Source organism: Argiope bruennichi, chromosome 7, assembly GCF_947563725.1.
Source record: "Argiope bruennichi chromosome 7, qqArgBrue1.1, whole genome shotgun sequence".
NCBI classification, from domain to species: domain Eukaryota; kingdom Metazoa; phylum Arthropoda; class Arachnida; order Araneae; family Araneidae; genus Argiope; species Argiope bruennichi.
This window is the reverse complement of record NC_079157.1, coordinates 113243397-113261858: the sequence shown is the minus strand read 5'-3', so window position 1 is coordinate 113261858 and position 18462 is coordinate 113243397. Positions and strand designations below refer to the sequence as shown.

At 27.8% G+C, this 18462-nt stretch overlaps 1 protein-coding gene across 2 annotated transcripts in view; it reads left to right on the top strand.

Annotated features, from left to right (window-relative positions):
* The window catches only part of LOC129976233 (major facilitator superfamily domain-containing protein 12-like), a 63722-nt gene extending 55573 nt beyond the window's left edge, over nucleotides 1-8149 (top strand). For both annotated transcript variants that reach the window (XM_056089709.1, XM_056089708.1), the window contains exons 9-11: nucleotides 731-825; nucleotides 3645-3775; nucleotides 6657-8149. In XM_056089709.1, the coding sequence (XP_055945684.1) occupies nucleotides 731-825; nucleotides 3645-3775; nucleotides 6657-6772 (342 nt within the window). In that variant the 3' untranslated portion in view covers nucleotides 6773-8149. The remainder of the gene's footprint in view (nucleotides 1-730; nucleotides 826-3644; nucleotides 3776-6656) is intronic.
* Nucleotides 8150-18462: the final 10313 nt, after the last annotated feature.

The following is an 18462-nucleotide window of genomic DNA, read 5'->3' as shown; positions in this document are numbered from 1 at the left end:
CATTTTTGGAATTATATTTGTTTTTGAACACACTAACTAAAAAAACACTGAGAACTACATAGGTGAAATTTCATATATGGTCTTGGAAAGTAAATATGGTATATGGATTTCTATAAAAATTTGAATGAAATTTATTTGCAAGCATGTCTGGCTATGTTAGTATAAATAAACACAATAATTACAAAAATTAAAATACTAAGTGTTTGATACATAAGTTTAGAATCTAAAATTCAGATCTATGTCTAATTTTGAATCAAATTGTTATTGTTCTATGCTTTTGCATGCATATAAACTTGATTACTCTAAAATATAATAATTTAAATAACTGAAATTTGGTATGTGATCGTGTTATTAAAACTATAATTTTATTTCAAATTTTGGATTCAATCAGTTGGTGGAAAAAGGGGGGAGGTCAAAAATAATACTCACTTTACTTCACAATTCTGCAAAGCACCAAATACTTAAGTGCAGGACTTTGAACATAAAAATCTGAGTATTTGTGGCATTCACAGCCGTACCCAAATTTTACTTTTTTAACTGAAGGAGAGGGAGATTATCACCTTTATTAAAGAGTATGTAAGGAAATTTTACAAAGAACACATCCACCACTTCCTTGTATTATCAACATGAAATTTTATTGACTATTGTTATATATATTGATAATGTATTTATTTATTAAATAATAAAATTTTTATAACTAATTCAATCACATATTTTTGTAATTTTACAGACCAGTGGAGCCTTTGTATTTGGTTCTATGAGTTTTGTTGACAAACTCGCTAATGGTGTTGCTGTTGTCATCATCCAGCAAATTCATCCTTGCATGTAAATGATGTTTTTTTATATTAAAATCTGTAATTACATGTATCCTTAATTATGGATTGTATTTTGTACTTAAAATTTTATCAGTTTAATTTTTAAAGATATGACTTTGATAAAATAAATTTGAAATTTCTTTATTGATTCTCAATTTTATACAAGATATTTTATAGGGCAAATATTTTATTATATGTAGAATAAAAGCATTCACTTGAAAACCATTTATATTTATTCTTCGTTTTATTTTCTCTTCATGCCTATTTTTTTATATTAGTCATTATTAAGTAAAAAATGTGGCATAATACTAAATTTTTAGTCTAGATGTATGAATTCCAATAATTAAAAATGCAGTATTATTATGTGTATAAATAAAAGCAATTTATATTCTATGTTTAATGCCTTAACTCTCATGTTCATGTTATAAATGCAATCATTTATAACATTTTTAATAAAAATCATTCATAGACATAAAATTTACATAGAAACTATAAAAGTCTGAACTGTCCCATATTTTGTTTATAGATCTATGAAATTATTACAAAGTTTTGTATGATAACTAAGGAAATTTAGACAATATAAGTTATTAATTTATCAAGAATATTATCTCTATTGCTCTGTGTGGCAAATTACCATTGATCTACACTTTTGCCAATTTCATTGTTGAAGAAATATCCTGTCTTTCCCCTTGAAAAAAGTTTGTAAGGTGCTTTTGTGCACCTTCCTTGTATTTAGAATTTTTGTCAAACTATTCTGTAGAGGCTGTTAGAGCTAGTAATAAGATGGTGCAAGTGTAGGATAATATGATGAGTGTTGAAAATTTTTCCATTTCAGTTTTTGCAGTTTTCTCTATTTTTCATTAATCATGTGGTTGCATCATGTGGTTTGACTTTGTCATGGAGATATGATAGCTGTTTGCTAGCACAGAGTGTTTTTCTTGGTTCAGTGGTTGCATCAAGTGTAGTGAATTGTTCATAGAACTTGTTTGATGTGATGATTTCATCATGCTGGATGAACTTTTTAATGAAGGATTTTTGATGGTATCCCAACAAGCACATAACAATTTTAAAGGGTGCAGTCCAGCTTCTGAAACTAGTTCTGCATTTTCTCCTGTCTTTTTTTTTTTTTTTTTTCATATAAATGTAATGAGCATTTTATATAAAATTTGCTTCTCATTGTCTGTTACTGCACAAATCCCTGAAAAAGAGTTCTTCATAATTAATGTGTAAGGAGAGAAATGTATGATATGGTAAGAGAGAGAAGTATTTCTCATGTATCAAATCATATCTTTTTTAAATGGTGAGATGCAATTGACTTAGCAGCGTTCAGCTCCTCTGCAGTTTCAGCAGTTGTTTATTTTTTTTTTTCACTAAAACTTTCACATTATTCAATGTTGAAAGACAATTTTGATCTTGGTTGGTCTTTCAACATAAAATTGCCATTTCAGAACCTACTAAACCTTTTTTTTTTTTTTCCCCAATACCCACAGTATAGGAGTGCAGTCATAAATAGATGAAAAATTTCTGGTACAGGTTCAACATTCACACCTTTCCGAAATTCTTAAAGCATTATATGTTAAAATTGAATCTTTTCATTTTCCATTTTAAAAAATTTACCATACTCTAGAAATCGATTTATCATTATTCAATGTTGTAGAGACAAAAGACACTATTATCTTCCAAATGGAAAGAACATAGCCAAGCGAGCATTGGCTTTTTCTATAAAGTTCGCTCTTATGCTCTCTGTAAGAATCGCACACAAATTTTTGATGTGACATAATACGTAAAAGTAAATTCTGTAATCAAAAAATGGGATAAAGCAGATGTTAAATTGTGGTATTATTTTATTATTACATTTAGCATTCTATATAATAAACTCGTATTTATATTTAGGAACTATAATATGTTTTTATTATAGATTGTTTTTCTCTTATTTCTTTCAAGTGTTTCTTTCAATAGTAACCCTTGTTTCATAAAAATATGAGAAGGGGGAAAAGGCAATTATCTTATCCTATTACTGTGTTATATCATTTGCCTATAAATAACTATGGCCTTTTGATGATTGAAGTTATAGTAATCGTTTGATTTGAATTAATTCATTTTAATCAATTCACACAGATGAAATTATAATAAATATGCATGATAAATAATGTCTTTTGACTATTTAGTGAGCAAAATCTATAGCAATGATGGCAATTCAGTCTATATTATTATAATTTTATGGCATTTTCTGTTTATTAGACATATAATCAAAATTGAAATTTTTATATAATACTCATATCATCCTTGTAAAATTTGTTCAAATTTTTGTTCATACTGATTTGATAATTACTTGTTAGCAAAGGAAACAACAATTTTAGATTATCATTGCTTTATATAAAGGAAATGTCAACCCATTAAATTTATAAAGAAACCTTTTTAAATATCTTATAAGTGGAAAAAAATTGTAATATATATATATACAGTAATTTTTATTTGTTACTATAGTTATCAATTAAATAAATTATAGTTTTGCCAGTCTTCTCTTATTTTAAAAAGTAAAGAGTTTTTATAAAGTTTCTTTAAGATTATTTTACTTTAAATTTGTTTTAGAAAATGATACATCTACTTGGAAGCATGTTGTAGATCATGAATTCTGTTTATTTAATAAGTTAAAAAAATATAGCATAAGTCTATTGATAGTTTTTAAAATGATCTTTCAAATGTTTATTTTGTGTAGAATTGCAAAGCTAATTCATTTTGTTAAATTGTGTTAATTATGAAGAATTAAAATTAAAGTATTGAAACTCTTTTTGTAAGATATTTATCAAAATGAAATTTTATTTTCAGATCTTGCTGCACTGAATGCAAGTTTTTTTTCAAATATGTTTTGGTATTTTCTTGTGGAGGAGCTGTTTTACTTGGTTTGATTGCTCTAGGTTGCTTGCTTACCCAATCAGTTGGAACCAGAAGAAATGAAGGTACAAAATTTTTGGTTTCTTTATCTTTTTTCTTGCATCTATCTGATATTAGTTGTTTCCTATTTATGATATTTATATTAACTATTTCTTAACTAACAATTTTGTATCTCAGTATATAGTTTTGTTTTAAACTCGCAAAATAATACACTTAATTTTAATATATAGAAATCTAAAATTAAAATTTAGAGCTCAATGTTTGTTTTTAAGAAATGAATAAATATATTCATTTCTTAAAAGTAAGTATATAAAGTTACTTAAAAAGTAAAAAATGAGCATTTGATACTGTTATAATTTTGGATGTTTGGATTTATTTTCTTTAAAAAAAAAAAGGCAATCTATGAAAATTTTTATTGCTACTGTTAATAAATAATCACATTTTAGTTAAGATTCTTTTTTTTTTTTTTAAATTTGAGATAAAAGATAATAGAATCAGATAAAAGATTTGAGAAGTAAATAAAAAAAATATCTGGCTTACTAATGAAAAAGTCTTTATATTTTGTTCCAAAAAGTCTAAAAGTTTTTATGTAGTTCTTTTGGTTTTACAAAAAATTTATACTATTAGATATTTTGAACATGTATGTGTGATGCACATTTAAAATTTGGCATAGATTATATTAAATCAGCATAAATTTAAAATAAACTTAGATTCTTTTAATTCATTTTAATTACTACTAGCAATCAAGTACATTTAATTTTTATATTCAGGAATCTAAATTTAAGATTTGGAGATTATTATTATTTGGAATTTTATTAAATGACAATTTCATTAGCAATAGTCATGAGTTTAAAGAGTGATGAGTCTTCAGCTACTTAATAATTGGCATTTTTAGTAAAGCTATTAAATTGTTACTTAAAATTGATGCAATGTATAGTTTATGTTAATGAAGTTATTTGTCAGTTGGAAATGAAGCATAATTTTTTATAAATCTAAATTTGTCATTAACACCATACTTAAACAGCTGATGATCATTAATTTCAACATGCATTATATTTAGCATCCAGTATGAAAAAAAAAAGTGATGTGATCTTTAATTATCAATATTATGCCTTTTATTTATTTTTAATGAATTTTGAATTATGTTTTCAACTTAAATATTTAATATGATTATTAATTATTTATCATTTTATTAATTTATTATTGATTTTAAATCATTTACAGCTTTTACATGAATCTCTTAAAATGTATTTTTATATGTATTCAGTTTTAAATTCAGAAAAATACAATAAAATATTTTACTTTTAAAAGAAGTATTTATAAGAAGTTGTTTGTATCCTCCTGAAATTTTTTTATTATGCTAAATACAGTTTGGAAAATAATCAACTTTCTCTATATATAATTGCATGCTTTCTAAGTTAGATCATGGCTAGGTAATTTATGAGCCAGAAAAAAATATCCCTAGATAGCTAAAGATTGTTCATTATGTAGCTTTTGGACTTTATCAAGAGTTTTGTTGCTACTTTATAATTTTTATGTTGATAGTTGCAAATTTGCATTAATTGCAAAAATATATGTTTTCTTTACAATATTATTTTAAAATTATTTCAACCAATTTTGCAGTATAATAAAAATGTCTGAGCAAGCAGTAAGTTTTGTCATGCCCTAGAATTATGTCATTTAAATCTTTAATTTATACTAAATCATTTTTTTATAGACTGAACATAGACATTATTATGAAATTTCTATACCAATTTTATCAAATGGATTCCGTTTTCTCTTTTAAATTTCATCATTCCTAGGAATTTCTGCTATCCTGCTTGCACTGAAATTATTTTTTGTTAGTGCTCTTAAAAGTATTTTAATTATATAGATTTTCTAAGTGTTTTACAGTTTATCTTATCATGCTTTGATATTTAATGATTTTTTTCCATTGTAAAAACTTTTATGGTTACGCATGCACCAATGTGCTCATGATGCAATTATTCATCTGTCAAAATGCCAGAATTTTTTCCACCTCACTTGAAACTACTCAAATTTATCTTTTTATGTTTGTATAAAGGATATAATATGTTGCCCTTTATTTAAGCAATTATCTAATTTTACTAGATATTTTACTCTACATTCTAATTCTCCTCTTGCCTTTTTACAATTTGATTGTTTGCTTTGCACAGTTGCTCAGTAGAAGCAAAAAAATGAGCCAAATTATTATATTATAGTAACACAATTTTATATATATCTTTGAATAGACTGAGCCAGGGTGAGTCTCTGATTAACAGCTTTCAGATGAATTTGGATTTTTATGTCATAAGAGTGTTATATACTTATTGATATATATTATTCTAAACATTGTACGCTTTATTTCAGTTGATATGACTGTAATTCATCTTGGTTATAATGTACATGATAACTGATATTCAATCTTTAGGTATAAAAATTAATATATGTTTTTTTATTAAATTATCAGTAAAAGGTCAGTCATTTTTTAAAATTCATTTGCTTTATTAGTTGAGTTTTGCATTTATTTAACTTGTTGACTAGCCTTTTTTTCTATTTTAATATACCTTTTGTAAGTTCTTTCGCATATATATGTTAAATTCAAAACAGTGTGAAATTTCATTAAATAGCAGAAGGTATTATTCACATTGGGAGTTTTCTATAATGCATTAATAATAGATATTTATAATCATTTTTGTGTATCTAATCTAAAAGTATATGATCTTCTGTAGAACTAATGAGTGCATTGCAAATTATTCACAAAAGAAAGTTCAAATAAATAAAAATAATTTTTCTGTCTTCTGCTTTGAACTTCCCACTACCATCAACAAAGAATAGGTTATTTTTAATTCCTTTACTGGTAATTGTATGTATGTTCTTTTAACTATTGTTTGATTCTGTTTACATAAATTATTTCCATTGTATACTAATTTTTAATTTTCCTTCCAGAACAACTGCATAGGAATTCAATTATCAGACATAACCGCAGGATTGGAATTCCTTCACAAAAAGAAGATAAAGGACTTTTAGATGACGATTCAGAATCTGATTCACTTTTAACATGACATATCAGACATTTAATTATGAAGAAATACCTTTTAATGAACAATTTTTCTGTGTTCTGCAAGTATCAGAGCTTTCAAATTTTGGAACATTCCACTTTATTGTTTGTTCTGTTTTTGAATGGGGAACATTGCTTGAAATTTACTATCAGTTTTATTTAAAACATTTGTTTTGTTTTTTTACTTTTAATAGTTTAATTAGATCTACAGAAATTTCTGTTCTTGTTATTTAGTTTATTTATTTTTTGTTTTGTTCCCCATTTAAACAAGTCATCTTGATGTGATGTTGGATGTGATTTGTTTTTCTTTTTAATAGAAATATTTATTATTGTTGGAATGAGAGAAAATTTTTATTTTGCTGTATTCCCATATTTTGCATGACAATGCATATGATTTTCAATCAAATCAATTTTCTCTTGTAATTTTATTAATATTAATTTAAACTTTAGTTCTATTCATTGTAATCAATTCTAACCATAAGTACATTAAATTATAATTCTTAAATTTATTTCATATTTATATTTATATATATTATACTGTGTTTTCCCTTTTCTTCTATTCATCAGATCTACCTGAATTGATTTGATTAATTAGTTATTTTTAAAAATTTGTCTTCCATTTTCCAAATAGAAATATATCATCTGTCTAGTGCTGAGTAATGAACGAATAATCTTTTAACTGTAGCACATTTGAATGGTATGTGCATCAAATTATTGTATTTGTAAATTAAAATTAAACTACTCTGTAAAATTCATATTCTTGAGTGCTTTATGAGGCTCATATTTTAGTTAATCACATTAATGTCTTTCAAAAACTGAGCATATTGCATATTTTATTGTAGGAAAACAAAAGAAATCAAAGATTAAAATTCAGTATTTAACCTAATTATGTATTTTTTAATAATATAATCTTTTGCACAAAAATTGATCGTATTTTTATTACAATAAAGTAGGTTATTAAGCTGTAAAGTAATGTTCTAAAAGAAAAAAAAAAGTGTGTATATATATATATATTCCATCTTATGAGCATCATTATAAATCTTTTCATTTCTTCATTTGTATATTTATTTTTTGTGATATTCATTTGTTTTACATATCTTGGTTTCTTGCAGTTTTCAATTATAAGCAGTTACTGCCTCTGTTCCTCTCAGTTCCATTGCCAACGTTTGTTATACTATTTTTATTAAAATTTATCAATTGTCATATACTTCAAAAGCATTTAAGACTCATTTATCAAACTATTTATTTGAGAATTAAGCTTGCATTAAATATATACACTAAATTTTAATAATGTTTTTCAAGAATGTTTACATATAATTTAAAATTGTATATGTAAAAAATGCTCTGCTGAATAATAAAACAAGCAATAGTTTTTAAATCAGTGAAGTGTGTCACATTTTCTTTTATTGCGCTTGCTTTTTTTTTTCTTTGTAATTTGCTATTATTCACTTTATATTGTACAAATTTCAGTGTTTTTTTTTTTTTTTTTCTTAGACTTGACAAAATTTGTCTGTGATTTTATAAATTAAATTTTCAAAACTATTTCAATTAGAAGAGTTATTAATTAAAATGGAAACTAATAAATCTTAGTTTTTATGAAATATGTGGTTTGTATAAAATTAAAAGGCGAAGTTTATTTTAATCGTGATTTTGTATTTGAAGGCGTTTTTCATTATTTAAATACAAATCTAAAATTTTAAAAAGGTGGATGCAATAGATGAATTCATACCACATTATAGATGGAAGTCAGGAATAGATTTTTAAAGAAAGGATAGCTCAACTTTCAATAATTATTTGCAAATTTACATTTTTTTTTTTAATTTTTTAAACTTTTTTCAATCTGATTTAATTTAATTTCGAATGCTGCATAAACTTCCTTTTTGACTGAAAGGATTTGAATATATGGTTATGAATATATCAAAAATAATTTACCTCTTATACTGCCTTTAATTTTTAAATACAAGTTGTTCATGCTAATTGTGACCCAGTAGCTAATTTCTGAGCCATTGATGAGAAGCTAATTCTTCCAATTCCAAAAAATGTTTTATTTTAAGTAAATAATAATATTTTTCAATTTTTGAATTGACAAGTGTACTGCTAAAAAAAGTTGTAATGTCTAAATTTTTACACTATCCCTTGGGCCTCTTATTAGCAAAATTTTCTTAATACGCTAACATTACGGGGGAAAAAAAAAAAATGTTCTACTCTTTTGCCATCAAAACTTATTGAATTATGGAACTTTTGAATTTTATTATTTTAAGTCTATCAACTGCTGCCTCAAGCAAGTGTTACTTGTTCAATGACTGATCTTTAAAAAGTTAAATTTGCCTCACAATTAAAATGATCTAAAATTCTTCATAACTCATTCAGCCTGTTTGTGAAACTTTCTGTATCCAAAATGTCAGAATATCTAGAATATTTTATTAAATATGATTAATAAAATTGATGGTGTGTATTAAAATATAGAATAATTTTTTCAGCAATACATTTATTGACAAACAACATAAAAAGTAATTCTTTGTCATTTTTCAGTTGAAAATTTATACAATGTAATGATGTAAAAATTAGTTGTTGGGCCACAATTGGAACGTGATCGATTATAAATTCCTAACTATCAGTTTCATTTTGAACATTCTAAAAGTGAATTACATAAATGAAAGTTTCCTTCATGTCGTTAGAGTTTTGAAATTTCACTGATTTCAGGAAGATATAAAATAAATAATATTTCTTCATCCAAAGACAGATCTGCAAATTTGTTAATTTATAATTTGCATGCTCATTTCACTACTCAGTTTGCTTCATTCTATTAATGATTGTTTCTCATTGGAAAGGTGAATATTTTTCAATTCTGCTTAACTTTAATTTTAGTTGTTTGTAACATTTCATGCTCGATGAAAAGTAATCTTGACACGTGTACTTCCATCAATCTCAAAACTGTAATAGCAACTCGTGATTAATTTATATGTGTTTAATTTGAATAAAAATCTAATCCTACATTTTGCAGAATTTTAAATTTTTATTACCAATTCCTTAATATTATTATCAAAATTATTTTATTCTTTTTAATTAGTTTTTTAAAAAAATGGACATATTGCTTTTAACTTCATTATATACATAGTATTTCAAGTATTGTAATCATACAAAAATTCGACTTCAAATATCTTATGAATTTCCATATCTTAGATCTCCCTCATCTCTACTCCTGCTCCCTTCTTTAAAAAAAAAAATGTTTTGATTTGTCTGGAACGCGATAATTTAAGAAAAAATTTCGTTTATGGCATGACTTTTACTGGAGAATCATAGATATCTGTCAAATCTTATTTGAAATCTGTGCAAGGGTAGTTTCTTTAACTTAAGGGCCATATCCACATGGGTGAAACGTGATAAATGAATTTCAACCCTCTCATTACTAATCCGGCAAAGCTCTAAATAATGAATTGGTTTCTTTTCCAAAATAGGAATTCAGGATATAAAGTGAAAGCATTTTTAATGATAACTTGCTTTGCATTCTGCACCCCTCCTTTAAAACAGTACCCCCCCCCAAAAAAAAAAGAAAACCAACCTATTACTATTGAACTTTCACGAATGGGTTGGGCTGGCTTAGTGGTAAAAGAGTTAATATGTGATCTGTAAACCTTGCTTTTAAATCGGTGCCAATGCTCTGAAATATATACTCGATTCTCTTCCGTATAGAACGATGAACGCACTCTGTTGTGGAAGAAGAATACTTCGAAATTGTGCAATAAATAGGAGTGCAGCAGGAAGCAAATACAATTACTTATTGTATTTGCATACGAATTTTATTTAATTAAGGAATATGGCTTTAAGCTGTTTAGAAGAAAGTATGCAATAAAGAATGCAGTTTTCGCTCGTATCAGTACTGAATAATGTATCTCGAATGACAATAAAGTAAATCTATATCTCTTGGCGTTCTGCAGAGGACATTTGACTTGCAAAATAAATTTGGCAACGATATACTTTTGAAGATGGAAACTTGCTTTTCAAAGTGACTTTTCGAACATTTTAATTAACTAAAATTAGTCCAAAATGTATTTTTTTTACCAATAACTTTCATCAATATTGTACAAAGAATCATTTTTGCACCATCTTAAAATGCAATGTACATATCATATGTTCAATTTTCCCTGTATTATTTACAATGTTTACTTTCTCGTGTACAAAGAGAAAGTATTAAAATCATCATTAAAAAAAAAAAATCGAACTCGAGATTTTGTCTAATCTTAAAGTTTCAAAACTCCCCGAATCCAAAAAAAAAAAAAAAAAAAAAAAATGTAATTATGTTTTTCTATGCACACAATAACTCAAAAACCCTTTGAACTAGAGGCAGGAAATTTGGTACATGCTCTTAGCACCGTACTTGAAGATTTTTATCAAATTTTGAATAAAATCCATTCTCTAGAAGTTTTTGTGTCCAAATGCAAGTTAATCCAATAAATACAAAACGTACAGTTTTAGCATCTAAATGTACACAGTCGAGTCACATTTTTATAACTGCCAAAACAGCAGCTAAGTGGCGGAGCATGAACACAATGTGTGCATGGAACTTGGCGAGATCTGTGACCACGAGAATAGCACGGCATCGCGTAATTTGTGAAGATTTTCTTTCCACCTAATGAGTCAATCAAAATTTTATTAACCGGGCGAATTTTTGCTGAATTTTCGCACTATTAAATATTACTGGAAATGTTCTGAAGAGGTCTTGGTGTGTTATCAAAAACTGCTACAATCAGTTAGACGAAAGGAAATGTAAAAGAAATCAGGAAATAGACATCAAATTGAAAGTTTAATCCAGCGTGAAAATAGGCTTAACCATTGCTAGATAGATACTCGCCATGACTTAACCTACAGAAATCGATAACTATATCTTAAAATACAATTATTTCATTAAAAAATTTACATTTAAAACTCAAAAAAATTGTCTTGATTATATCAGCTTTATTTCTGTAAATTTTTTTTGCCTCTTTACATTGATTTAAAAAAAAAATTAATGCAATGCACAATCTGTAACTATAATAAAGTGACAAGTTGAATTTTACTAGCTTATGCTTGCTTGCAAAATAGAACTTTGCCAATGGTCCTTTAAACAAAGTAAGAAATAAAGTTTTCGGTTTATTCGCTCATAATTACTCTATCTGAACAAAACACCAAGTATGATGGTCAAAAGTACCTGCGATGTTATGAGAAAATTCAAATTCATCTATTTTAATATTCAATCGTCAATCTTCAAGGATCGCGGTAGCCTGGTGGCAAAGTCTCGGTTTTCGAACCGGAGGGTTGCAGGTTCGAGACCCGATTCCACCAAAGAACCGTTGTGTAAGCGGGTCTAGTGCGCATCAAATCCGTCGGGACCAAGCGTCTTCCCGCTGGTGTGGTGTGGAAGCTTAGAGGGGGTGCCAGCTCAGATGTTGTCCTTTTCATCTGACAGTGGTTCAAAATTACTTGATCCGTCCCAAAATTGCCCTAGTGTTGCTTTAAAACAAGATGTTAATATAATTAAACTTGTCAATCTTAAAATTAAAATGAATGAAATTGCTCTCTATGAGCATTAATTCCCAAATAGAATTTGCACTTCCGCCTTTATTTCGTAATATACAAACTCTTTAATTTATAAGCGCAATAATTAGTAGCAAATAAATTCCATTAAATTTTTGTTTTCAATTGCGTCAAATAATAAGAGTAAATTTTTTAAAAAATGTATTCCATAGTCATGATTTATCAACCTAAAAAGTCAATAATCTAAGCAAACAAAGGCAGTCTGTCTATATACTATATCATAAAATGATAACTTAGCACAGAAAAAGCTCTTATTCCTTATTGTCCAAAGTTTCAGACTTCTCAACATCTCGCAAATTAATGAAACTGGAAAATGGATGGGTCAGCGATATCCGCAAAAAGTTCCATTCCAAAAAAGATGCAGCAAAAAGAAAGAAATAGGCATCAAAGAGAACGATTAATCGAGCTCGAAAACAGTCTTAACCATCTTCAAATGGTTATGAATTACTTACAGAAATTGATGAAAATATCTTCCAAAAGTATTATCTCACAAAAATTATTTTTTGCGTTACCTTAAATCTCAAAAATTTACCTTCTAATAATATCCATTCCTGCACAGGACCGCGGTGGCCTGGTGGTAAGGCTTCGGAGCTGTAGGGTTTCAGGTGCGAAACCCAATTCCATCGTGTAAGTGAGTCTGGTGTGCGTTAAATCCATCGGGTCAAACGTCCTTCCGCTGGTGTGGTGTGGAAGCTTGGAGAGGGAGATGCCAGCTCAGATGTCGTCCTCGTCATCTGACGGCAGTTCAAAATTACTAAGTCCATTCTAAAATAGTCAGTGTTAAAACGAAAAAAAAGAAAAAAAAACTTTATTTGGACCATAACTCTTAAATAGGATTTTTACTTCCCCTTTTATTTCACAAAATACATTGTTTTCAATTTGCACGTGCAAAAATTTGAGCAGACTAATAAAATTAAATTCAAGTTTTTCAGTCTTTTGACATGATAAATTTTTTTCATGCATTCCATATTAATAATTTAACTGCCCCCAAAAGTTAAAAATCTGGTCGAACAAGCTGGTCGCCCAAAGCGGTTAGCATCACAAAATTTAGAAGACAGATGATAATTGCGCTCTTATGCTGTGGGATTGTCTCCTTTAACTCGTCGTCGTCCGTAACGCATCTACAGCTGCAAGTGAAACTTATGCAGGGCGGCCGTAACGCGTTTCAAGCGTTCTTCTAAATTTTAAAACTTTTAAAATGCTTTGTAAATGTTTACTTGTTTGAGTTTTTATTTTTGTTTGTTCTAATCTGTACAGACATATTTGTACCAATATATTATAGTATACAGAGTATATACTAATAATACATACTAATATAATATAAATAGTATGTAGAGATATATACTAATCTATACAGAAACATCTGTACAGAGAAAACAACACTACATGCGGCGAAAAACAGAGGAACGCTGAGGAGAAATTTTTGCGGACAGGAGAAAACGGCGAAAGGGTAAAAAAAAGATTTATCCACAATAAACAGAATTTAAGCAAGACAATTAAAACAGCATGATTTTACTGTCAGATAATTTAGCGGAATCATGGGAGTGAAGTTATAGTTACACAATTTATCAAAAATTAACTATAACCTATATGGCCAGTTGGTTACTAAATGCGATTAGTAATATAATACACAAACTAACAACTACTAAATTACACAAAAATATGAAAATAGCAGAATTAGAAGAAAGAAAAAGAAAAATATGCCAGGCTACATCATAAATATTATTTTTTTTAAAAAAAGTCATTTGATGAATATTATTAAAATAAAAAAAAAGAATGAAATCTCTTTGATAGCAAAAATGTTTTTTATTTTGGTTTTCTCAATTGATACAAGTCTTGTTAGGATCTGCCAGAATAGAAAAATAGAAATTCAGAAAAAAAAGAAAAAAAAAAAAGAAAAAAAAAAGAACAAAAGGAAAGCCTAGTAACTGGATTATACAAAAACTACTTCTACATGACTTAATAACAAAAGTAAATAATATTGAATATCAAGGACTGCAACGAAGAATAAATAAATGTTTTTAATAGTCAGTTATTTCATTTTATGTTCATTGAACAAATAACAATCTCACACATTTATCAGGGGAGTTTAGTTTAATTACACTAACGTCCCGTTTTAAAGCAGCACTAGGGTATTTTGTGACTGACCTCGTAATTTCGAACCGCGGTCAAATGACGAGGATGATATTTGAACTGGCACCCCTTCTCCAAACCCCTACACCACACCAGCGGGAGGAGGTATCTCGTAATTTTGAATCACGGGCAGATGACGAGGAGGAAATTTGAACTGGCACCCCTTCTCCAAACTCCTACACCACACCAGCGTGAGGACGTGTGGTTCCAACGGATTTAACGTGCACCAGTCCCCCTTACCCGACGGTTCTTCGGTGTAATCAGGTCTCGAACCTAAAGCCCTTCGATTGTGAAGCCGAGACCTTATCACCAGGCCACCGCAGGCCTATTTATCAGAGAAAAATCTATCCCACATTCCTTGAATCTTTGACGAATGCATTGTTTACAAATCCTTTTGATAAAAGAATAAGGGGATGGAATTTTTAATATTTGATCACATTCGGTGGCAACTCATCAAAATGTTTTATCAACTCATTCTCTAAATTTTCAGAATGTCCTTTCAATCAGTTAAGATGGGCAAAACTTGGGAACTCAAGAATTCATTATTTACTTCTATATCAAATACAAATTTGAGACTGATTATAACTCGTTTTAATATTCGTAAAAGACAAATTGTTTATGAAGATTTTAATTTTGGCCTCCATTCTCCAATGTCCACTTTACAGCAAAACTAATATTTAATAGTTCTGCCTTCTTCATTAATCTATCATATGAATACAAAAAAAAATCTATATTTCGTAAATCCATGGCTTTCTAGTGCGGAATTCAATTAAAATTTCTACGATGCCAAATTTGGCCAATCAAAAGCTTGTATTTATTTTTACATATCGCAAATGCGATATGTTTACAAAAATAAGAGCAGAGGGGGGCCCCCAAAGAAGTTTTTGCCCCGGGCCCCCATTAGGCTAAGTCAGGCCCTGTTTCTATCATGGTTAAATAAGCATCAGAAATGCATAAATCAAAGAATGCCTGAGTATACAATTTTCACCTTTCATAGTTTTTAATTTTGATCGCCAAATTTAATAATTTTTTCATCCCACTTTTTTATTTTCTCGTATACGAAGTATAAAGAAAGTATTGTAGTCGTTTAAAAAATTCGAACTCGAGATTTTGATGAATCTTTACGTTTCAGACCACCCACAGTTCAAAAACACATTTTTGGAAATTGCCATCTATCTCTCGGTCCGTGGCAAAGATAATTCAAAAATGCTTTGAGCTAGACGGATGAAATTTGGTATATGGTCTTTATAACAAATTTGTAGATTTCTGTCAAATTTCTTCGTTCTTAGTTATCAATAATGGTATGGACGAAAATTATACGATTAAATAATTGATAAGATATTGAAAAACGGTTTGCATTTCAGAACAACAATCTAAAATTGAAAATTAGGTAAAAAATTATTTTTAAAAAAATGCCATAATTTAGAAAAAAATTCGCATGACTGTTAAATCGGTATCATTAAAAAGATAAAATTTTTAAAATTTTTTGAAATGGTGTAAAATTAATTTTTGTAATATATCGCAAATTGTCGTAGAAAAACGCCAAAAATTCGCTTCATTTTTAATTAATCAAAATTTTAGGAAAAATTTTCCCAGAAACATTGTCTAGCTCTCCAAAGTATGTAGTATATGCTAAATTTTGCAGTAGTAGGTCAAACTGCCTGGCTTGTACAGCACTAACACGCAGAGACAGATAGACAGACACTTACTCATCTTCATTCACTGCTAGTCGCCTCAGGCCCAGCTGATTCGCTGGGAGTATTGATTATATACGATTTCAGGCAAATCGTTTGATATTATGTCATGCCCATGATCCAGCCAAATAGTCACGTATTAAAGTCATGTTATTTTGTCTTACGTATATTCTCTTCATTCTGCATGGTGACCAGCCCTTTAACAACACACCATTATTAAAAATGAAAATATCCGGTTCGTCTATCTTCTAAATTTCGCGGTACAGGTGTTAAACAGAATCCTTTTGCTTTAACTTTCAATGATAAATGAGAATCGTTAAAATATAATTTTTGAAATTTTAAAATGGTATAACATTTATTTTTGTGTAAAAATATTTGTAAAAGTTTTTGCAAAGATTTTTTTTTTTAATTTAGTATATGGTTTTTATACCAAATTTGTATATTTCTATCAAATTTTGAGAAAAATCTGTTCAGAGAAAGTCTGCCTGTCCGGCTGTTTAAATTTAAGACAACACGATAAGTATAAAACGAGTAAATTTAGATGGATACAATTCTGTACACAGCTTTAACATCTGCATTGTAGATACTATAAATTTTGAACCAAATCCAAGAAGGAATTGATCGCCTGTCAGTTTGTTCTTTCAGAAGCATATAAACGCGATTGCTCAAAAACACAATGACTTGAATGTATCAAATTTGATTTGTGACATTGTGACTTCAATTGTAGTTCTGGTCAAATTTTGGTTTCAAATGGTTGGGAAAAACATACTTAAAATGCAAATTCACCTTTATTAGAGAGTATGCAAGAAAGTTTTGAGGAGACAACTCTTGTTGATTTGCTTGAGTTCGAATACGCATACATTTTAATATTATCTCATTCGTTTTTGATATTTTATGCTCACAAATTTAAGGTAAGTAGAGTGCTTTGAATCTTAATACATGATTGAAAATAAGAAAAAATTGCATGAGATCCAGCATTAATCAAAAATTATTAATAGTGTTTTATCTGCAGGACCCAAATAAAAAATAATTAATTAATTAAATTAGGATGATATTTTTAACGAATTTGGTATAATTGCGTAAGTAAATAAAGCAAAAATCACATATTCTAGTAATTCGCAAATCAGGTCATTTTTCATATGAAGCTACAATTAATTTTTATTTACTAAATATTATTTTTGTGATTGAAATGTTAAGTTTATAATTTTTTTAAAAAAATAATTTAATCATTTTCGTGCATTTTTTAAACCTTTATAAAATATTTGTATAGAAAATAAATAAAGGAATGCATATATTTTTTTAGTTGTTATATGAAAATTGTTTCAAAACCCCGCTTTTATTCGAACTAGTTGTTTGCGATATATCTACATTATGGGCACTAGAAATTCTGGAACTGAAGATGCCAAATTTCACCAGTAAAGAAATCGGATTTTTTTACAAGAAAAATTTAATACCTGGTAGAAAATTCAAGAAGTACAGAAGGAATGATTACCTTCTAAAGGAATGATTTTAATGAATTATTTTAATTATAAAGCAATAGAAAAATATTTGTTCCTTATTGTTTTTTAATGGCAAATCGAATATGTGTTATGATCAAATAGTTTTACAACCAAAAATCGGCTCAAAAAATAATTCCGAGTAAAATTACTCCAAAATTAGAATAATATATATGCATAGGTTTAATAATTACAGTGAACTTATTTTCATTTAAGTATGCTATTAATAAAAATTTCAAAAAAAAAAAAAGCATGAATGTTGTTTCACTTGAAAATCTAAAAAATATATGATATTTTGCATGATAAATAGCTTCTAAAAATTAATTATATTACGCAGAAAAAAGATAAAATTAGGTTTAATAGATGTATAAACACCGAAAGTGGTAGATTAATATTTTCCGCTTTTCCGTATGTTTGCGTGAAAAATACGAAACAAAAGATCGAAATGCTTACTTTGGTAGATCGATGCGTATTGTTTTGATGACTTATTGTTCAGAGAAGTCATGTAAATATAAAAAAGCGCAATGTTTGAAATATTGTGCTCTTTACATTTTATTTACTGAATATGAAAATTGTAAAAATTGGTAGTTGGAAAATTGTAAAAATTGTAAAAGTTGGACTTAAAACAGTTGATTTGTATGCATCCACTGCATTTTCTTCTTTTTTTTTACTGCTTATGCATTGGTTGTTTGCAAAAATATTAAGAACATATAAATCATAAAATATATCAAAAGATTACATTTAGGATTTTAAGACATCTTTCTACATTATTTCTAATTGACATTGATATCTTATAA